The 23864-nt window shown below is 40.1% G+C and overlaps 1 protein-coding gene across 1 annotated transcript in view; it reads left to right on the top strand.

The window, feature by feature from the left end:
• Ndc80 (NDC80 kinetochore complex component) overlaps positions 1-22708 on the top strand; it is a 36564-nt gene extending 13856 nt beyond the window's left edge. The window contains exons 8-17 of the mRNA XM_057758712.1: positions 174-267; positions 1475-1581; positions 2444-2588; positions 5744-5949; positions 8589-8741; positions 12196-12285; positions 17101-17193; positions 18511-18641; positions 19613-19715; positions 22469-22708. Coding sequence (XP_057614695.1) covers positions 174-267; positions 1475-1581; positions 2444-2588; positions 5744-5949; positions 8589-8741; positions 12196-12285; positions 17101-17193; positions 18511-18641; positions 19613-19715; positions 22469-22606 — 1260 coding nt within the window. The 3' untranslated portion in view covers positions 22607-22708. The remainder of the gene's footprint in view (positions 1-173; positions 268-1474; positions 1582-2443; positions 2589-5743; positions 5950-8588; positions 8742-12195; positions 12286-17100; positions 17194-18510; positions 18642-19612; positions 19716-22468) is intronic.
• Positions 22709-23864: the final 1156 nt, after the last annotated feature.

Here is a 23864-nt window from a genome sequence, read left to right as displayed (position 1 = left end):
TGTGTACATCTTTATAACACAGTTGATGGCAGGTTTTCAATCTCTTATTCTAAGGAATTTATATAACTGCCTACCCCATTTTTATTCAAATTTAAATTTCCAATTTGGAAAAAATGAAACAAACTAAATAGAGAATGATGTTTTTGTTTTTAAAATCTACTCATCACAATCAGTTGTTTCTGGACTACACCATCAAATGCTATGAGAGTTTCATGAGTGGTGCTGACACCTTTGAAGAGATGAATGCAGAGCTGCAGTCGAAGCTGAGTAAGTGCCCTCCCTGCTGTGCTGCCACTTAACTCTGGGTGCTTGCTTGTTTTGTCGTGCCTGATGTTTTCATTAGCTACTTTATGACGTGGGTACCTATGAATTGTTCTTTGATGGTTCTTTAATGGGGACAAGTATTATTTAAGCAAAAAAAAAAAAAAGTCAGCCCTGAGTCATACCCCTTTCTGGCTATGTGAATTCAAGACATGTTTGACCTCTTTGAAACTTAGTGAACTAGAAAGCAATGTAATAAAATACCAAAGGAGCCTTTAATCCAAGCACTTAGGAGGCAGAGTTCGAGGCCAGCCTGGTCTACAAAGTAAGTTCCAGGAGAGTCAAGGCTTCACAGAGAAACCCTGTTTCAGGAAAAAGGAAGGAAGAAAGAAGAAAGGGAAAAGTTAGAGGAAGTTAACAGGCCATTATATTTCCATATAAATTATTTTTCTCAGTGTTACCTAATGATGGGGGAATATCACTTTGACGCCTATAGCACAAAAGGTCAGAGGGGAAAACCAACATTCCCCAGGATGCACTAGGGATGCAAGAGTAGAGGACAGTCCAGCTGTTGTAACTATCCTCCATCTGTCCAGGGAGCACACAGACATGAAAATGTCAAGTGTAGCAGGTGGAAAGGTGGAGACTTGAGATCCCTAAAGCTTTTCAGCCAGCCAAACTGACCAAACGAAGGAAAGATCTTATTTGAGATATTAGATGAAAACAGCTGAGTAAGGCTCACAATGTAACCCTTAATTCTGTATGCACACATGCATACTCATGACCACATAAACATGCATAACACACACAAGGGAAAATTCATTGTGATCTAATATGGAAAACATTTAGTGAATTATTTAATGTTTTTATATTCAATTAAACATATAAATTAATCTACTCAAAATATTTTTTACATACCTACTGTGTGCCAGGAACCAAAAGTGCAGTAATGAAGAACAGAAAATCTTGACCTTATTTTTTTAGAAAGAAAGTATGATAATCACATGAGGAACCATAAGGCAAATAACAACAGGTGCTATGAGAGAAAGCTTAAGCAGGTTGAGGGCCATAGGCTATTCCATGGAGTAAAAATAGACTTGCTATTTTAGAAGGTAGTATCTACTGCATTGGGGCAAGGGAGGAAATAAGGTACTGAAAACCTGAAAGATGCTGTAGGTTGATTCTGATGAAGTGTTTGGGCTTTTTTTTCCAGAGGATTTATATAAGGTAGATGCGTCCAAGCTGGAGTCATTAGCAGCAGAAAACAAAGCACTCAATGAACAGATTGCAAGATTGGAGCAAGAAAGAGAAAAAGAACCGGTTAGTAACCGTATTTTTGAACTCACTTGACAGCTCTTTAGACTCTTGAGCCTGTTTGAGAAGACCCTCTTAAGGAAGGTGTTTTTAAATGGGTTAACAAATAAGCTTCTTATATGTAAGATAGTGCAGACTTTCAGTGAAGCCATGGGTGGTATCCGCAGTGCTTTGTTTTCCCTTGTGGTCTATCAGTCGTGGACTAATGGTGCTCGGAATATGATGAAAGACTCCTGCCTGTTTACATAAGGCCCAAACTACCCTTTGGACAGGGTCCCTGGGGTATTTACTTGCAAGGAGCATTGTTCTCAAGAGGTCCTGAGTTTAGGTAGTGAAAACACAGTGGTATACTGTATACTTATAGAGTATACTGTAACATGCATGTTTTTATAAAAGCAAGATGATAATGTGGGTGTTTATTTGAATATGTGAGGGTATTTTGCCTACATGCATATCTGTGTACCACATGCTCACAGTGCCCGTGGAGAACAGAAGAAGATGTCAAATCTGAACTCAAGATACAGAGAGTTGTTAAATTAAATCCAGGTCCTGTGAAAGCAGGCAGCGCTCGTAACCCTGAGCCAGCTCTCCAACCCTGATAGCAGAATCTTAACTTTATCTTAGTTTTTTTAGTGGAGCACCTAGATTGTTCTTAAAAGTAATCAGATATTAAGTATTTGTGCTTCTACATTATCTTTGGTTTTTTTCCCTATCCTAAACTGAAATCTTTCATTAAATTATTACAGTAGTAATACCAAAGTTCTATTTTAGTGTTTGACTTCCTCTAAGAGAAGTGTAAATAGTACTGCCTCTTTTAGAATACAGAATGCTTCTTGGTAAAAATAACTAATATGTTTTTTTCTTCAAGAATCGTCTAGTTTCGTTGAAGAAATTGAAAATGTCCTTGCAAACAGATGTTCAAAAGTATAAAGCATACATCAGCAGTTTGGAGTCACATTCGTCCATCTTAGACCAAAAACTGAGTGGTCTTGATGAAGAAATTTGTAGACTAGGTAAGCAGAGCTAAGGGATCATTTAGATTGGCCTGTGGGCCTCTGTAAACAGCTATGTGATCTTTTCCTTCTGGTAACTTTTTGTAGTAGTTATGAAGTTTTCAGTATTAGTTCTTTCAACCAGGCATAGGAGCACACACCTTTAATCCTAGCATGTGGGAAGCAGAGGCGGGTGGAACTCTGTTGAGTTTGCAGCCAACCTGGTCTACAAAATGAGTTCCAGGACAGCCAGAGCTGTATTGTGAGACCCTGTCTCAATAAAACCAAAATAATAATTGTCTGCGTTTTTGTCCTGCCTGGTTTCTGTCCTCCCACAAGGTCCCACAGCCATTTATCCTCAAAGAAATCACTCAGAGTTCTATATTAATGATAAACTGATTGGCCCATTAGCTCAGGCTTCTTATTAACTCTTTTTTTTTTTTTTTTTTTTTTTTGAGACAGGGTTTCTCCGTAGTTTTTGGTTCCTGTCCTGGAACTAGTTCTTATAGACCAGGCTGGCCTCGAACTCACAGAGATCCACCTGCCTCTGCCTCCCGAGTGCTGGGATTAAAGGCGTGCACCAACACCGCCCGGCCTTATTAACTCTTATAAGTTATATTAACCCATTATTCTTATCTGTGTTAGCCACATGGCTCGGTACCTTTTTCAGTGGGGTAATCACATCTTCCTTCTTCTGTGGTTGGGATAGGCCTGGGGAGAAATCTGCTTCTTCCTTCCCAGAATTATTCTGCTCTCCTTGACCCACCTCTACTTCCTGCCTGGCTACTGGCCAATCAGCATTTATTTAAAACATATTAACAGAATATAGACTATTGTCATGCACCAAATAATATTTTTTTTTCTCTCATAGCTCCAAATGTAATCTAAAAGCCAATGAATATGTGCTTGCCAAAGGACTCGTGAAGAATCTTTTGTTCCAGCATCTATGGCTGAAAGCATACCTGGACTTATGTCCACATCACTCTAATCTCTACCTCCATCTTCTTACTGTCTTTTCTCTGCATCCTCATTTTTCTTCCTTTTTTAAGACTATATTTGTATCCCATGCTGGTTTTGAATTGAAGATCCTCTGACCCCAGCCTCCAGGGGACTGTAATCATACATAGCCCAAGCTTGCCTCAAACTCAAAATCTTGCCTCCAAAAATTAGAATGATAAATTGCCACTACACCCTTCTCCCTTCTGTCCTTTTTCTTTGTCTTTTCTTTTTTCTTTTTTTCTCTTTTTTCGTTTGGTTTGTTGATTTGTTTTTTTTCTTTCTAGATAGGGTTTCCCTGTGTAGTCCTGGCTGTCCTGAAATTCTCTTTGTAGACCAGGCTGGCCTTGAACTCACAGAGATCCGCCTCCCGAGTGCTGGGACTAAAGATGTGTGCCATCACTGCCCAGCTTTTTTTCTTAAGTTTTATGTGTAATGTTATGTTTATGTGTACCACATGTGTAACTGATACCCTAAGGTCAGAAGAGGGTGTCAGATCTGCTGGAACTGGAGTCACAGATGGTTGAAAGCCACCCATGTAGGCTCTGGAAACTAAACCTGGGCCCTCTGGAAGAGCACTATGTGCTGCAACTGCTGAACATCTCTCTGGTCCCTATGTCTTCCTCTTCCTATCTCCATGAACTCCATTTGCCTCTATCTTACAGTGACACCTATGGTGATATTTAAGGCCCTTTCCAGCCCACTGTAGTTAAGTTTTGGAAAATACTATGACACATAGTACTTGCTAATGTCTGTGACGCCAGAAACAGAGCAGAGAAGTTGACTGAAGTCACAGAGCCATTAAACTACAGTTTAAAAATAAATATGAGAGCTGCAGTTTTCCTAGAATTCAGCAATTTCTTCCTTCAGGATTTCCCAATTTATGTCTATCATATGTACATTGTGAAGATGATCTTTGGAGTTATGGATTTAACTCTTAGTCTATGTAGTTCTGATCATCCACAAAACCAAGGCTTATAATTGTCACATAGTATACACTAAAATCAAGTTTATACAAAACACTCCAACTGTGCATATTGTGTTTGCTCTAAATGAACTCTTACTGTTGTCTTGGCCCCTGATCAACGTCCTTTGCTATTCCATATCACAGACTATTCTCTTAGTCCCAATGTAATTAAACCAATACTAATATTATTCTTTTCTTTACACATAATCAAAAGAATTAGCACATATGTTCTTTTTGTGAGTGTATAGGACGTGGCATGCATATGTCTATGTGTGGGTTTATGTACATGTGTGGTATGTGCATACATGTGGACCCTGCAGATCAACACCGAGGTCTTCCTTGATCACTCTGCACCTTACTTTGAAACATGGCATCTCTCTAAATGCTCACCTGTTCAGCTAGGCTGGCTGCCACTGACCTCTAGGGATCTATGTCTGTCTACCTTCCACCCATAACATGAGGGTCCCAGAAGCGTGCCCCATGACCAACTTCTATGTGGGTGCTGGATCTAAACTCAGGCCCTCCTTCTCACACCACAGACTCTTTACCAACCACACCACTTCAGCACCTCTTTATTCTTAGGAGAATATTACATCCAAAAGTTGCCAGCTGAGTAGATGAGAGAGTAATATCATCTGTCGTTTGTTTTAATTCTCTGACTAGGTTAACTTCCTTGATTACTTAAAGCCATTCGTGACTACAAATGAGTAGGACACACTTAGATTATGTAGATCTATCATGCTTTTGTGCAGAGACATAATAGAGGCATAAAGTCACTTAAGCCAGCTAGAGGTAGAGTTCACCAACTATTGTGTAAGAACCACATTTCTGAATAGTTCAAATTTGTAAAAGTATTAGAAGCATTTAAAATGAACAGTAACAAAGTTGAACTATGCCTGTTTACAAGTTTTAAATGTAACTTTGGATGAAGCCACATTTTTGTCATATCCTTCTTTCTGAAACTATAGTAAGCCAAATATGGAAGATTTTTTTTTAAATATGGAAGATTTTTTTTTTTAATATGGAAGATTTTAACCTAAAGCTCTAGTTGTACAGCTTATGTCATTAATGAAGTAGGATCACTTACCCAAAAGAAAGGATATATATGTATAAAGTCGACTTTTAAACAATCTTAAGTGGAGACATCAGTTTCTCTGTAGAATCTTTTTTTTTTAAAAAAAATTTTTGAAAGCTTTTGTTTCTTCTCTTGCAGAATTAGAATGTGAAGCAATGAGACAGGAGAACGCTCGGCTACAGAATATTGTTGATAACCAAAAGTACTCAGTTACAGACATCGAGAGAATAAATCATGAAAAAAATGAATTGCAGCAGACCATTAATAAATTAACCAAAGACCTAGAGACTGAACAACAACAAATGTGGAATGAGGAATTAAAGTATGCCAGAGGCAAAGAGGCGGTAAGTCATGCCGTATTCTGAGGGACCACTCATCACCGAAGACCTTAATATAGGCCTGTGTAACCAAGGGGAATTCAGTAAGTAGAGGGATAAATTTACTAACACTGACATTTAGAACAGCTAAAACACTCATATCCTTATGCCAGCTCATCAATACCTCTAATATTTATCAGTCAAATTTAAGATAAACTCGGTTTTCTGAGGATGAACTAAGATCTCAGCAAATAAATAAATGTATGTATGTGATTCTAACATAGAGTGAGCAAGCAGTTCACTGTAAGTAGTTATCTGTCTTCCCTTCTCTCCTAACCCGGGTAGGTAAGCTCCATCCCTGGGTATAAAGGAAATAGGTATGCATCTGTATACACATTTATAAGAGCTAGCGTCATGAGGAGTCTACCTAATGATAGAACACAAGCTTAGCATGCTCAGGGTATCAAGTTCAATACATGATACTTTTTTTTTTTTTTTTTTTTTTTGGTTTTTCGAGACAGGGTTTCTCTGTGATTTTGGTTCCTGTCCTGGAACTAGCTCTTGTAGACCAGGCTGGTCTCGAACTCACAGAGATCTGCCTGCCTCTGCCTCCCAAGTGCTGGGATTAAAGGCGTGCGCCACCACCACCCGGCTCAATACATAATACTAATGAAAAGGATGTGGCACCCAGTCTTTGAGCCTAGAATTTGGTCAAACTTGATTTAGCTTTAGCCTGTAATTTCTTATTAACAGCATGCATAGTCCGCATCATCTATCCTTTTTATAGCCTCCACGTGTTTCTTTAGAAAATGAAGTGTAGGCGGCAGAGAGAGGCTGATCTCTGTGAGTTTAAGGCCAGCCTAGTCTACAGAGAGAGTTCCAGGACAGTCTCCAAAGCTACAGAGAAACCCTGTCTTGGAAAAAAAAAAAAAAGAAGAAGAAGAAGAAAGAAAAAATGAAGTGTAATTAGACCACATCAGTTAATCTGAAGAGAGTTACTTCAGGGTACCTTATCTCTCAGAGGCTGTGTAAGAAAGGAAAGGTTACAAATCTCTAAAGTAAACATTGGGTTTATGAAACTAAAGGGAATAGCATTTTTTTGGTTGAACGTACTGAAAGAAGAAAATAACCTAGGAGGTAGGTAAGCAGTGACCTAGGGGAGGGGTCCGACTCCGGCTCTGAGAGAAGAACTTAGTGGGCTGGGTACCCGAGAGCTAAGAGTATCAAATGTCTGTCTAGGTTAGAAAAACTCACCTAAACAATGCATCTGTAACCTTTTTTTCTGTACTAAATTTTGCCCTACTTGTCAAGTGTGGTAGTATAGCAGAACTCTTGTGAAATACAACTATAAGTATATAGTTATATTAAAATAAATATAAAATCTAGAACTCTTGTGAAATATAACTATAAGTATATAGTTATATTAAAATAAATATAAAATCTAGAACTCTTGTGAAATACAACTATAAGTATATAGTTATATTAAAATAAATATAAAATCTAGAACTCTTGTGAAATATAACTATAAGTATATAGTTATATTAAAATAAATATAAAATCTAGAACTCTTGTGAAATATAACTATAAGTATATAGTTATATTAAAATAAATATAAAATCTAGAACTCTTGTGAAATATAATGCTTGCAACTGCATCTAGATCATCAGAAGTGTTGGTTGTGGGAACTGATAATGGGAGAAAGAACTAGAGACATAAGCAGTGAACTCCTGGATGCTCTTTCATTAGACTGAAAAGGAGGAGCAGGAAGCAGTAGAATAGACCACTGATTGGGCCTAGAGAGTAACAGAAGAGAAGAGAAAGTACCAGGCTGTGTTCTAGGGCCAGGTGAGATACACACACACAGAGAGAGAGAGATATCTGATTCTATAGAGCTTACATTCAGCTAGTAAAAATGAACAGATATGTCACATTATAAAGTAAATTAAGAGTGGGAAAACTGGGGACTCCATTAGGGGGAAAGAACACCGTCCTGGTAGCAGATGTAGCCTCGAAGGACAGAGAAATGTGAACTACTAAAAAATTTTTTCAATATAGTTAAGATAATACTTTGAAGTGTAAATTATCTATTTCTTTTATTTGGGGTAATTAAAATGTGTTAATATATATACTGTCAAATGTAAGTTTTAGGTTCCCCCTCACACACTGGGTTTTTTGTTTTTTTTTGTTTTGTTTTGCTTTGTTTTGTGTGTGTGTGTGTGTTTCTGTATGTAACCCTGGTTGTCCTGGAACTCTCTGTAGAGCAGTCTAACCTCAAACTCACAGAGATCTGCCTCCCTGTGCCTCCCAAGTGTTGGGATTAAAGGCGTGCCCAGCTCTAAACTTTGGTCTTATTTCATATTTATATCCAGGTTTAAGAATATAAGTTTAAGTTGATAACAAAACATGGATTTACTCTAGTTTATATGGAGCATGAACACTGGTATACTGCTCACCAATTACAGCCTTAGAATTATTGTCAAAACTTTTCATTTATATATTTTAATATTACTATCCATTAATTATCAAACTACTAAAAACTGGCATAACCGCTTGTGTAGAGTTACAGAAATGACCATTGATGAAAAAAAAAAAAAGAAATGACCATTGAAAATTACACAGTCTAGGACTGCTTTATTTTTAACATTTCTTTTTGTGTTCTCTTCCAGATTGAAGCACAATTAGCAGACTACCACAAATTGGCTAGAAAATTAAAGCTTATTCCCAAAGGTGCTGAGAATTCCAAAGGTTATGACTTCGAAATTAAGTTTAATCCTGAAGCTGGTGCCAAATGCCTTGTCAAATACAGGGCTCAAGTTTATGTAAGTCTGTGTCTGACCTCACCTTACCATAGTGCCGTAGGACTAGACTAAGAAGTAGCACTTTCTTCTGAGTGGTAGATGTCTTATTTCACACCTGACTTTTGACTTTAAAAGCCTTTTCTTCTCTGTCTCCTTTACTTCGTCCAACTATCCATTAAAATGTTGGTTACAAGTAAAATCTATCAGCAATCTGAAGTAAGCTTTGTTGTCTAGCTACCTTCAGCCCCTCTCGGGAGATCATCATTAGCAAATACCATTTACTGATGGTAAAACTTACAAGGTTAGTTACCAGATCAGTTCTTCCAGCCAGACTGGAGCATGGTAGCCATTCAGAAAAATCTTGAAAGATGAAATGTCTGTGGTACGCCTGTGGGAATAGTTGTAGTCCAAACACATACAGAAAGGTATGAAGTATAATGAATTATTTTTCAAGGCAGAAAAAGGAAAAAAGTCAGTAATCAACAACAACAAAAAACTGTTCCTAATTTTGAAACGACCAAGGAATTAATTTTGAGAAAACATTTATTACAATTTTAGATTTATTCACAAGTGTCACAGATTTATTGCCAATACTAAAATACCACCTTTAAAATACTTACCTTTGGAATTCAAATATGTTGAGTCTGATGCTATAGGTTTTTCCCTTGAGAATTGTTCATCCAGACTATGTCCATCCCCCTGAACCTGCTTTATCTAATCAAAAGCTAAGCATGCCGGGCGGTGGTGGCGCACGCCTTTAATCCCAGCACTCGGGAGGCAGAGGCAGGCGGATCTCTGTGAGTTCGAGGCCAGCCTGGTCTAGAAGAGCTAGTTCCAGGACACGGACCAAATGCCACGGAGAAACCCTGTCTCGAAAAAATTAAAAAAAAAAAAAAAAAAAAAAGCTAAGCAGATCAGGTCTGCTTAGTACTGGGATGGGAGAACTGATCACCTACCATGTGTCTACTGTGTACAGACTGTGTTCCAGCCCAGCTGTATGCTGGAGATGAAATAGCCAAGGAGAACCGTATCTTCTCAGAGATAGCGGTATACTGATGAAAAGACATTGCTTTAATATAAGCAATATAGCCAGCTACATTCACACATACACACCAACTTTTCAGTAGCGTTTAGACAAGATCTTACTGTGAATCCTGGCCTGCAACTCCCCATGTAGCCTGACTGGGTCTCAACTCAAGACAGTGCTGCTGTCTCAGCCTCCTAAGTGCTGGGACTGCAGATGTGTGCCACAGCAACTCCACTTCCACATCTTCTTCAGGATGTCACTGTGTACTTCTTGTTGGCCTGGAACTGCCTGCTAGACCAGACTGACCTCAGTCTCCTCCAGGTGCTGGGATTAAAGGGGTACAACACTACACTCAGTTTAGATTTACTGTCAATTAAGAAAGTACACACAGTAAATCATTGCTTACTGGTTTTGCAAGCCATTAGTTGTCAAACTACACATATTGACTTCTTTTGCTTTTTGTTTTTCAAGACAGAGTTTCTCTGTGTAGTCCTGGCTGTCCTTGAACTCACTCTGTAGATCAGGCTGGCCTTGAACTCACAGAGACCCACCTGCCTCTGCCTCTCAAGGGCTGAGATTGAAGGCATGTGCCACTACCACCCGGCTGGTACATTGATTTCTGTCAGTAGCCAGGTAGCTAGCTGATTTTGCACATCACTACTTTGAATGGTTTCATATTGCTGCAGCAAGAAAATAATTACCTGATTTAAATAATCTTGTAAAAAGGTATTTAGGCACAAAGAATATGTTCAGAAAATTTACTTTTACTCTAGAAATATTTTATACAGTAATGAGCAATGGACGTAGAAGTAGGATGCTGGAGAGAAAGCGCAGTGGTTAAGAACATGCATTGCCTGTAGAGACATCCCAATTTCGAAGTCCAGTGCCTACCGCAACTAATTCACACCTGATTTTACTCCAGGAGAATCCTGTGTCTCTGGCCTTTATGGGCATCTGCATTCATCCTGCACATGTATCCACAAAATTAATATAAATAAGTCCATAAAGGAGAAAGCAAAAATAGTTAGGAATGATGGAGAGCATCTATCATCCTAGCCACTTGGAAGAGAATTGTAAAAAGGCATTGAGTCTTCCAAAAAACAGGCCTGGGGTGGTTTTGTGTTTCATCGTGTTGTGCTGTTTGGGGTTTGGCAAGGATTTTCATTTGTTTTGCTCTTAATTAGACTGTGGAAAGACGTGTGGGAGAGTACACGCAGCGACACATGTGGAGGTCAGTTCTCTCCTCCACCTTAGGTGGTCTGAGGATCAAACTCGGGTCTCCAGGCTTGGTCAGCAAGCTCTTTACCCACTGAGCCGTCTTTCACATCCTGTTTTTTGTTTTGTTGAAACTGTAACTCGTAGTCCAGAGTGGCCTCAGATTGCTGTGGTTACAGGCGTGTGCAACCACACCCATTACCAGGAGTTGGTTTATGTACAGTGGTAGAGCCCGTGTTTGTTGTAGAATGTCTGGGTTTGATGGACAGCATAAGAAAGGAACTGATCAAAATTAGAAGTCAATAATAGTTTTAAAAGACTTACTCAGGAGCCAGGTGTAATGACACAAGGCTGTAATCCCAGCACTCAGGAGGCAGGGGAACGTGGATCTCTAACTTTGAGGCCAGCCTGATCTACATAGTGAGTTCTGGGACAGCCAGGGCTACATAGAGAATCCCTGTCTCCTGAAAACAGAAACAGAAAAGACTTAATACATAATGACGTATGGCATTTTCTTTTTGGAGTAATGAAATATGTCTAAAATACAAATGGCATTTAGATAACAATGTAAGTATACCATATCCACTGAATTGTATACTGTTTGTATATACTAGTTGTACAGAAAGTTTAGTTTCAGTTACATTTAACATAACTATTTCTATTTAATCATTTTAAAGTGGGTATTACCTCGGTTTTCTCAGTACAATGAGAAACAATGCAGTACGGTGTTGAAGTAAAATCAGCAGGTTAGAAGACAAATAGAAGTACAGCTAGAATCTTAAGCAAGGAATAAAGAGAAAGGGGGTCTGGAGAGATGGCTCATAGTTAAGACTGTGTCCTGCTCTTGGAGGGGGCCAGGTTCCGTTCCCAGCACCCACATCAGTCACCTCACAGCCTCCTGTAGCTCCAGCTCCAAGGAGACACAACTCTGGCCTCTGCAAGGACCTGCACTCACGCGTACATACATACAAACAAATAGAAAGACGTGGACTGTCAGGCACTGTGATGGATACCCATAATCCTAGCACTTGGAAGAAGGTTGAGACCAGCTGTTTTTTTCTTTCCTAAACCTTGGCTTCAAAAAAATGTGATGTTTTCTCACCAATGGTATATTATATTTAAAATGTCCTGGCTTTATTTTTTTTCCTCTGAAATTGTCTTAGATCATAATATAATCATAGCTCGTGGGAATTTTTAATATATCTTGACTCCCATATTTCATATATTTTCTAGGTACCTCTCAAAGAGCTCTTGAATGAAAGTGAGGAAGAAATTAGCAAAGCTTTAAATAAAAAGATTGCGCTGGAGGACACTTTAGAGCAAGTAAGTGGTGCACGTGATGCAGCCTAGCGTCGAGTGTGACTTGTGATTGCTGAGCAACGTGGTGTAAATTCTGGTTTGTCTGAGACAGGGTTTCTCTGTGTAGCTCTGACTGTAGGTGGAACTCACTCCATAGATCTCACTGAGATCTGCCTGCCTCTGGCTCCTGAGTGCTGGGATTTGCTGGGATTAAAGGTGTGAGCCACTACCACCCAGTTTTATTCTTTTGTTTAAAGCAATCTGTAAGTAAAACCCATGGCTTTACATAAATAGCTATTCAAGTAATCCACAAAGTTGTTTTCACTGTTAACAAATTCTATGGCATCTGACTTTATGGGCTACAAACATGGCCCAGTGGTAAAGTACTTTCTTAGCATCTGGCTGCAGCCCTGGGTTCAATTCCCAGTACCACCAAAAAAAAAAAAAAAAAAAAAACTACTTTTTACTAGGAAGACCTTTTCCCCCCTCAATAAAATAGAGGTCAGGAGTGTGCCTTGTACCTGCAATTCCAGCACTTTGTTATCAGAGGCTGGGAAGATTGCAAGTTCCAGGCCAGGCAGGGTCACATAGTAAGACCCTACCTAAAATACATAACAGCCAGGAAATCTTAAAATCAAAAATGGTCTATGTTTAGTAATAGTGCAAGTCAGTTTGAGTCATGAAAAATTTAAACAAAAATCAGTCTTTAAGAAAAAGTTGATGAGGGGCTGAAGAGATGGCTCAGCGGCTAGGAACACTGCTTACTCTTCCAGAGGTGCTGAGTTCAGTTCCCAGCAACCACATGGTGGCTCACAACCATCTATAGTGGGATCCCATGCCCTCGTCTGAGGTAAAGTTGTACGTGCAGATGGAGTACTCATATACATAAAAATAAGTCTTTTTTTTTAAATGAGAAAGGAAACTTCTTCCCTGTTCGCTCTCTTTTTTATTAAAGACTTATTTATTATGTATACAGGGTTCTTCCTGCATATATGCATTCAGGCCAGAAGATCTCATTACTGATCCTTGTGAGCCACCATATGGTTGCTGGGAATTGAACTCAGGACCTCTGGAAGAGCAGTCAGTGCTCTTAACCTCTGAACCATTTCTCCAGCCCACGTAAAAATAAGTCTTTAAAGAGAAAAAGGAAGTAAGGAAGAAAAGAAGGAAGAAGAAAAAGGTGGTAGTGGTAGCAGCACACACCTTTAATCCCAGCACTCAGTAGCCAGAGCAGGAGGAGCTCTGTGAGTTAGAGGACAGCCAAGGCTACACAGAGAAACCCTGTCTCAAAAAACCAAAAGAGTTAATCTAAACATTTGTGCAGTAGGACATACATATAATCCCAGATTTGGAAAGCAGGAAAACCCAGTGTTCTGGGCTACATAAACCCATGACTCAAAAAAAAGAAGAAAAAAGAAAAAGAAAAACTATATGTATGTGGGACTGGAAGGTTTTTTCAGTGATTAAGAGCACTGGTTGCTCTTGCAGAGGACCTGAATTCAATTCCTGGCACTCACACAGAAACTCAAAACCATCTGTAATTCCGGTTCTTCTGATTCTAGGAGCACATGACACACATGCTGACATCCAGGGAAGGCGTTTATATGCATAAACATATATATATATATATATATATATATATATATATATATATGTACATAATAATTGATGATAGGCTGAAGAGGTAGCTCAGCAGTTAAGAGCACTTGTTCTTCCAAAGGGGCTGTGTTCATTCCCAGCACCTGCTTGGTCGATCACAACCCTCAGTTACTCCAGTCCCGCAGATCTGATGCCCTCTTCTGGCCTCCATGAACATGATGTACACTTGCTTACAAAACACGTAGACACATAATTTATTTTAAAAATAATTGAGCTAGACGTGGTGGTGCATACCAGTAATTCCAGCACTCTGGAAGCTGAGAAGAGAATCTTGAGTTCAAGGTTAGCCTGCGTTACATAACAAGTCCAAGGTTATCCTGGTATGTATAGCAAAAACCTTTCTAAATTTTAGAAGATATTAAGATGGATTACCACATAAACAATAAGATATCAAAATGGAAAAGTCAAAATAACCAGAAAAAAATAAAATTGATTAACTCTCAAAAAAAGATTTCATTAACAAATTATTTTACTGATGAATGCTTTCAAATATTAAAGGTCAGATGATTTTTAGACATGAAAATTGTCATAGAATATAAACATATAATTATCAAGAGGCTACGATAGGCCTGTACAACAATTTATAGGCATCACAATAAAATTAAACCAATCACCAACAGACATAAAATGCAGTAATTGCCATTGAAATGTATTTGGCAAATAGGCATTTATTATTTAAGACAAGGTCTTGCTCAGTATAGTTAAGACAAGGTCTTGCTCAGTATATGTGAGTCTCTAGCCACAATCTTCGGGCCTTCCTTAGTCCTCTAACTGCTGGAATTAGATGCATGCATGGCAACAACTGGCTCAGCAAATAAATGCTTTACTCATGACATATGCCTGGTACTGTAATAGATGTCTGAACTAATATAGCACAACACCTGCCCCATGGACTCCATTTCAAGTGGGACGGTGGCTACAAGAACAAGTATTTCCCATTACAAGATTAGTAAGTTAGCTACAAAGTAGTAGATTTCATAATGGCATTTTTACCCATGCTTTCTTCCACACCCTGCCCTCTGGCCTTTGCCTTGCCCTCCCCTCTGTCCCATTCCTGCTGTTTTTCCATTGCCCACAACAACCTAATTTCTGCTCTCCCAGTACAATATTGCATTATCTTCTGTCAGTGCCCCTGTACCCTAATCCTTCAGGTCTCTTTTTCCCTCTCACAGTTCTCTAGTTTCATGAGTCATCCACACATGGACACCGACCCACTCACACATAGAAACTTCAATCCAGGCTGCACACACGAGAGAAAACATAGTGCTTATCTGAATGCAGTTTATTTCAGTTAACATTCTGAACTGTAATTTGACCCATTTTCCTACAAATGTCATTTTTTTACTTTTAAATCTGTGTATATGTCTGTCTGTCTGTGTGTGTGTGCCCACAGAGATGAGAGATGTCAGACCCTCCTGGTGCTGGTGTTACAGGTGGTTGTGAACCGCCGGTTTGAGTGTTAGGAATCAAATGCTGGTCCTCTGGAAAAACAAGAAGTGCTCTTAATCACTGAGGCATATAGGCAGATCATGTCATAGTTTTGGTTGTATTTTTTTTTTCAAAGATTTGTTTATCCTTATTTTTATGTGTGTAAATACTTTTCCTGTATATATGTGTACATCCGTGGTGACTGTGGAGGCCAGAAGAGAATTCCTAGAACTGGAGTCATAGATGGTTGTGAGCCACCAAGTGGGTGCTGGGAACCGAACCCAGGTCCTCTGTAAGAGCAGCCAGTGCTCTTCACTGAGCTGTCTCCCCCACCACTTTCTTATTTTTGACAAACCTACTTACTGATTTCCACAGTAGCTGCAATTTATATGCTCACTAGCAGTGAGTAAAGGTTCCTCTTTCCCCAAATTCCTGCCAGCATTTGTTGTCATCTGTTTTCTTGATGAAAGTCATTCTGAGCTAGTAAGGTGGCATTATAATCTTTTTTTTTTTTTTTTTTTTTTCGAGACAGGGTTTCTCTGTGGCTTTGGAGCCTGTCCTGGAACTAGCTCTGTAGACCAGGCTGGTCTCGAACTCACAGAGATCCACCTGCCTCTGCCTCCCGAGTGCTGGGATTAAAGGCGTGCGCCACCATCGCCTGGCTATAATCATTTTTAATTCACCTTTCCCTGAAGGCTTATGAGTATGTTGAACTCGTCATCAAATATCATTGGCCATTTCTATTTCTTCCTTTGAGTATGGACTGCTCACTTCTTTATCTCATATATGGATTGGATTTGGTTTAATCTTGGCTGTTTTTACATAATAGACCCCTATCTGATACAGAGTTGGCAGTGATTCCTCAAATCTGTAAGCTGTCTCTTCAGTTGTGAGGTTGTTTCCATTGTTAGGCAGGTTTTTGATTTGCTATAATCCCATGTGTCAGTCCTTGGGTTGTGTTCTCTGCTGTCACAGTCCATTCAGAAGTTCCTGCCTCTGTATAGGATGACTATCGACACAGGACGTAGTTGATGTGTCTTCCCTGCAGTTTCAGCATGTCCTGTCTTCACATGAAGTCTGTGATCTACTTTCAATGTCTCATGTAGTGTGAGACTCGAGACCTGATTTCATTCTTCTACAGGTACACACCCAGTTTTCTCACACCATCTGTTAAAGAGGCTCTTTCCTAATGTATGTTTTTGACATCTGTGTTTAAAGAAAAAAAAATGAAGTAGCTGCTAGGGCTGAACGATGACTCCATGATTAAGAGCACTTGCCGCTCTTGCAGAGGACACAGGTTCAGTTACCAGCACCCACATGGCAGCTCACAGTCCCTTGTAGCTGTAATTCCAAGGTATCTGATGTCATCTTCTGAACTCCATAGGCACCTGGTATGCACGTGGTGTACATACATACATATACATACATACGTACATGCAAAACACTCTTACACATAAAGTAGAATCTTAAAAAAATAGTACTTCTTTAAAGACAAACAAGGACTGGAGAGGTGCTCATCAATTAAGAGTACTTGTTGCTCTCGAAAAGAGCCCAGGTTTGATTCCCAACATCCACATGGCAGCTTACAACCATCTATTGACACCAGTCTCAAAGAATCTGGCTCCCTCTTACCTCCTTGGGTACCAGGCATACCCATGCTCGCAAAGCGCTCACATACACAATAAATAAATATGCATAAAAGCAAATATAAAAGTTCTATAATGTTAAGTGTTAATTTTGATGTCTGTCCAGCTGAACACCATGAAGACGGAGAGCAGGAGAAGTGTGAGGATGCTGAAGGAAGAGGTGCAAAAGCTGGACGACCTTTACCAGCAAACTGTGAAGGTAGGAGCTTGACCGGTGTGTTCATCTGACTCGAGTCTGAAATCTTAGCTGGATGTGGCGGTATTCAAAAGCTGAGAGGAGGCCTCAAAACTCAGCCAAAAAAGCCAGGTGTGGTGTCATCATACCTGTAGTCCCAACATTTAGAAGACCCCATGGGAGGATTGGCACAGCTTTGAGACCCACCTGGGCATAAGTAATTGTCCATTAAGAATCATTGCAAAGCACTGGAGAGATGGCTCAGAGGTTAAGAGCTCTGGCTGCTCTCCCAGTGGTCCTGAGTTCCATTGTCCCATTGTGGTCCCAGCATCCACATAGTGGCTCACAACCATCTATAATGAGATCTCGTGCCTTCTTCTGTTATGCAGGCAGAACCCTATGTACATGATACATAAGTAAGTCTTAAAAAAAATCATTGCAAACTTACTTTTCCAACTAAATTTCAGTCTATTCATAAGAGCTCCAGAAGGTAGGTAAGGTGTAAGACTGACTGCCACTGTTCTGTCCAACCCTGAATTTTCACAGACAGGTATTGAGACCCCATTCACGGGCCATCATACAATTAAGTTTTACAACTGTGCCATTATTAATTAGTTATACCAGCAAAGTATCACAAATAGAAATGTTTGTATTGCCCTATATTATATACAGGATGCTTTTCGAGCAGTGTAGAATTTTTGGAAATTGTAACACAAAATATGATCTGCACATGAAGTGTGAAATATGTGCCTATTATTTTTACTGTTATCATATTCCTTGCATGAAAGGTTAAGTTTATTCTTGAAAGCACTCAAGTGAAAGACTGTAAGTCCATACTTCAGCATCACAAACCTAGGAATCTGAGAATGATTGGAACTAATTTTACTAAACATAGTTAATATGTGTGTGAAAATTTAATCAAAGTAGCCGGGCGATGGTGGCGCACGCCTTTAATCCCAGCACTCGGGAGGCAGAGGCAGGTGGATCTCTGTGAGTTCGAGACCAGCCTGGTCTACAGAGCTAGTTCCAGGACAGGCTCCAAAGCCACAGAGAAACCCTGTCTCGAAAACCCCAAAAAAAAAAAAAAAAAAAAAAAAATTTAATCAAAGTACCAGGTTTCCTTAAATTAGACTTGAAACACAGAATCTTCCTGGAGGGGGCACATTTGTGTTTATCATATGGAGTCCCCACTGGAACAGTTAAAGAAGGCAGTCAACAGCTTGGAAATATAAATGATGCAACATTCTGGTTTTTTGTTTGTTTTTAATGCTTAGCCTACTTTACTTAAATCTGCCTTTAGCAAATGGAATATGAATGAAAAAAATGATTTTTCTCCTATAGGAGGCTGAGGAACAAGATGAGAAGTGTGACAGGGAGCTTGAATCCCTGGAGAAACACAAGCACCTACTGGAGAGTGCTGTGAACGAGGGCCTCAGCGAAGCCATGGATGAGCTAGAGGCTGTCCAGCGAGAGTAAGTTCACCTCGCCAAGATCTGATTCTTTAAACTTTGTAAAGCTGCTTCCTGTTTTTTATCTTTAATTCCTATTATGAAACTATTTGGGGTGCAAAGAATGATATTTTAAGGATTTAAGTCAAAAAATTAAGATACCTTATGCCACTATTAGAGTTATTGCCCAGCTAGATTATTAAATAGCTTTTAATGCCTGGAAATGAATCCATTTTTTGTTTGTTTGTTTTGGTTGGTTTGAGTTTTTTGTTATTTTTGTTCTTGTTATTGTTTTTTGGTTTTTTTATGGGTTTTTCGTTCTTTTTGGTTTTGGTTTTTCGAGACAGGGTTTCTTTGTGTAGCTTTGGAGCCTGTCCTGGTCTGTAGATCAGGCTGGCCTTGACTCACAGAGATATGCTTGCCTCTGCCTCCCAAGTTCTGGTATTAAAGATGTGAGCCACCACCAAGCAGCCATTGTTTTGTTTTTGAGATAGGGTCTTTCTTTATATGTAGCCCTCGCTATTCTGGAACACATTGTGTAGTCCAGACTGCCTGTCTTTGCTGGGATTAAAGGCATGCTCTACCACACCTGGCTGTAGACATCTTAAATAATTCCGAAATACATAAGTAATGCAATAAATACGGAACTCTTCAACTTAAGACCTACAAGGCCAGGCAGGCACCATAGCCTAGCGCTTGGGCGAAGAGGTGGAAGGTTCATCTGAAATGGGATGGAGGGTCATTCATCAGGGTAGCTGACCACACAGCATGTGACCAGAAGCAACTGGGAGAGATCTGAGCTGTGTGCTTACATAATGGCATTTGGATGGATTCTACCAGGCATGGTTTTCTATATTCACAAAATATTTCTCAGGGAAAATAGTAACATATATAAATGCAAAATTTGCATTTTGCTCAGGTTACTACACTTTAGTAATTTATTCATTTATTTTCTAGATATTAAACAAGTCATTTTTCTTATTTTAATTCTGTAGATACCAACTGGTTCTACAAAGCACAGCTGAAGAAAGGAGAAAAGTGGGAAGTAATTTACAGCATCTTTTAGAGATGGTTGCTACACATGTAGGGTCTTTGGAAGTAAGTATGAAGCTCTTTGCTGAATTCTAGCTGCTTTGTTTCTATAGGAATTGACTAACAAATTTGCCTTTTATTTATTTATTTGAAAAAACCCTATCTTTTAACATTTTACATACAAATCCCAGTTCCCACTCCCCCCACCCCTGCTCCCTCCAACATCCTCCCACCCCATCCCCCATCCACTCCTCAGAGAAGGTAAGGCTTCCCATGGGAAGTCAACAAAGTCTAGCACATTGCTTTGAGGCAGGACCACTGCTCTCCCCACTACCCAGGCTGAGAAGAGCATCCCTACAAAGAGAATGGGTTCCAGAAAGCCAGCACAGCAGTAGAGATAAACCTTGCTCTCGCTGCCGGTCGCCCTACAGTCTGCCCCCCACATCCAGTGGGCCTAGTTCCCCCCATTGTCAGACTGGTGTCTCTATCTTAGGACCAGCGCACATTTCTTTGTCTGGCTCTGATTCTAGGGACAGTGTGTGTTTCTCTGACACTAGTTCAGAGTCAGAGCACATGTCTTTAGTCCTGGGTTCAGGAATAACGATGTTTCTTTCCCTGGCCCAGGTCTCAAATCCAAGGTGTGTTTCTCTCACTGGCTCTGGGTTCAGAGTCAGGGTGCTGAGGGATTGGTTGGTTCCCTATTCCAGTTGTCCCTTTTACCCTGCACTCCCCCTTTTTATTTGTTAATAAATAACAGGGGATTAGAAGAGGGCGATGTTTTCATGAGACTACTTCCTGCTGCATTGGGGCATTGAAGTTCTTGGGACAATCTTGATCTCCAGCCCCAGGATATAACTGGACGCACAGGCCTCTGGCTCTGTAGCTGTAGGCTGGTAATCCTGCAATAGTCACTTGTTCAAAGTCTGGTTAGAAATCTTTGGATTTGTTGTTAAAGAAATTTAGACAAGGGGTTTATGAGACAGGGCGTAATTACTAGAACTAAAAGAAATAAAGAAAGAGGGGTTAGGAAGAGTAGCATCCAGTACCATATCTGACTATTAGTGATCCACTGGCTAGGTTTTGAAATAGACAGATGTTGCACCAGCCCTGCATCTCTAAGATGAAGCTAACTTGATCATGGTGGATGTTTTTTTTTTATGTGTCCTTGATTAGTTTGCCAGTGTTTTTTTGAGTATTTTTGCATCAATGTTCATGAGGGAGTTTGGTCTGTAATTCTCTTTTTTGGTTGAGTCTTTGTGTGGTTTCATTATCAGGGTAACTGTAGCATCATAATTGGCAATGTTCCTTCTGTTTCTATTATGTGGAACAATTTGATGAGTATAGGTATTAGCTCTTCTTTGAAATTCTGAATCCTGCACTGAAACCAGCCGGCCTGGACTCTTTTAGGTTGGGAGACTCTCAGTGACTGCTTCTATTTTCTTGCAGGTTAGAGGTCTGTTTAAATTGAGACCTCATCTTGATGAATTTTTCCTGTGATGAGTTTGAATTGTCCCTCTCCATATCTTCTGATTGGTTTTAGTTTGAAGTCTATTTTGTTAGATATTAGGATTGCTACACCTGCTTGTTTCTTAGGTCCATTTGATTGGAAAATATTTTCCCAACCATTTACTCTGAGGTAATGTCTGTCTTTGAGGTTGAGGTGTCTTTCTTGTATGCAGCAGAAGGATGGATCCTGTTTTCATATCCATTCTGTTAGCCTTTGTCTTTTTATAGGCTTGTGTTTTCTTTATTGTTTCCTTTTCAGTTTTCAAGTCCTTGGTAGTTTCTTTTATATGTTTGATTTCTTTTTCTTGGTTTTCTTTGAGTGATTTACTGATATCTTCCAATTTTTTATTTGTCTTTTTCTCGATTTCTTTAAGGGAATTTCTCATTTCATCTTTAAGAATTTCAAACATTCTCTTGAAGTTATATTTTAGGTCATTTTCTTCTGGTTCATCCATATTTGGTTGTTCAGGTCTTACTGTTGTAGGGTCTTTAGGTTTTACTGGTGTTGTATTGTTCTTTGTGGTGTAGAGTGTGATCTTACCTTTTCTACTCATCTTTTCCTCTATTAGGTGTGGCTGGGCTGTCTGAGATTCTGTTGAATAATATTCTAGATGCCAGTGAATCAAAAAAAAAAAAACAACTCAGATAGTTCCTCATGGTACAGTCAGGTACAGTCAGGGTCACAGTTCTAGTTACCCTGTTGGTTACTCCTGTTCCTGGAGATAGCGCAGTGTTCTTGTGCTTTGCTATGCTCCCTTGGAGTTGGCTGTCTCGGGCCTACTTTGGCCTAGGTTGCTGGCTTTGATCTGTTTCTATAAATCCTGGTCTGGATCCCCTCCTGCAGAAGTCCCTGGGTTGGAGCTAGACCTGGAAAGGTTTCTGGTTCCAGTCTACTGCCTCGGAAGTCTCAGGCTCGGGTGCACTTGGACCCACAGAGGACCTGCTCATTCCCTCTGAGGTCCCAGACTCACACTCGGACCCGTGGAGGTTCCAGGTTCTTGCCTATTCCCTCAGAGGACCCAGGTTCACACACGCCTAGACTGGCAGAGGTCCTGGGGACTGGATTTGCTCCTGGCTTTTGCTCCTAGTGGAGCTTGTTTTCTCTCTCTCTCTCTGGTCTTTGTTGGCAGTCCAGACTGGTGTTAAACTGTGATCCTCCGGTCTCAGTCTCTCACGTGCTGAGTTTACAGTCATCTACTATTACATCCACCTGGTTCTTTTCTTAATTTGCAAATGTCATTCTTGTATGTAAATGTCACACTTGAAACAAAATTCATGTTTGTACATTAAGAGTTGTGAATTGTTTCCACTAGAAGCACCTTGAAGAACAGACTGTTAAAGTGGACGGAGAGTATGAAGGATGCATGTCTGAAGACCTCTTGGAAAATATCAAAGAGATTGCAGAGAAGTACAAGAGTCGCGCTGCTCTATTTAAGACTCCTGCTGAATGAAGATAAATTGATGGTGGCTGTCTTGTATCTGTCATAGACGTATATTAACTAAAAATATTTATATCCCAAAACTATGGTAACTTGGTAGATTAGCCTTTTCAGAGTAACAGACAGTTAATAAAGTACATTAGTAAAGTGTGGGTTTTCCCTCCATTTCTGTGACTCACTTCTGATGAAAGTACATGGTATGGGCTGAACCGGGAGTTAGCAACTACAGTGTTAACCAAGTAAGACACAACAATTCACTGACTTTCTGCAAGTGCTTGCCCACTGTGATGGCGTTAAACAATCTAAAGAAGACACCACTTGGCCTGCAGAGCCAGACATATTGACTCTCAGGTCCTTGTGACTTTTCCTCGGATGGTGGGAAGAAGCATCTGTTCACCCTTCCTTCACCCGGATGAAAAAGGTAAGAACAAACCAAAGAAAAAGGATTCCATCCCAATCCAGGTAGTGAATCAGTGAGTTTATTGGGGTCACTTGTAGGATCACAAATGACTCAAGGCAGCTACAGCACCAGGAAACCTCCAGGACAGCATACCATCACTTAGACCATGAAGAGTGCCGCCGACAGCATGGGCAGCTCATAAACACCTTCACCACCAAAGAGCTTTGGGAAGCTTAAGGGAGGCTACACTACCACAAAGTTCCCCCACTCCAGTCAATTATGTACGTCTTATAGAACCTCAGGGCAGGGCCCCCTAAGCTCCCTAATCTCCCTACTCTATCCGTGAGGAAATGTCGATTAAAAGACAGTTATCTTAAGATAGAGCTAAATGAACACAGTCTGGAGGTGGTTTTAACACTCAGGAGAACCTGCCAGGGAAGAGGAAGACTCTGTGTGTTCAAGTCAAGCAGAACCAATGTATGGAGCACCACGCTGGCTTTAGAGTCAGAAACAAGTCGTGTGCAAACCCTGTGGAGGGGACTACTCACTGAGAGCGGTGTGGTTACTGCTGCTCCTGAGAGCTCACTGAGCAGCAGAGCAGCACTGACCGAGACCAAGTGGGCATTCGGTAACAAGCAGGCTCCATGAGGTGTCTTCCAGCCTCATGGAGCCACAACTTGAATATTCAACAGGCTGTCCTGTCTGTGAGAAAGGGAAACAGTGAAAATAGTCTGGAAAAACATGAGCTATTGAACTATTGCTAGACATAATGTATGGGCGGCTAAAATCTTAAAACTGCGTTGTTAATAAAGTGGAACCAGAGGAAAATCCATAGCTTTGAAATTCATTTTCTTTACATGATCTAGTGTA

The sequence above is a fragment of the Chionomys nivalis genome, chromosome 26 (assembly GCF_950005125.1).
Source record: "Chionomys nivalis chromosome 26, mChiNiv1.1, whole genome shotgun sequence".
In the NCBI taxonomy this organism is placed as follows: domain Eukaryota; kingdom Metazoa; phylum Chordata; class Mammalia; order Rodentia; family Cricetidae; genus Chionomys; species Chionomys nivalis.
Note: the sequence above shows the minus strand (reverse complement) of the source record. Positions and strands in the feature narration are given on the sequence as shown.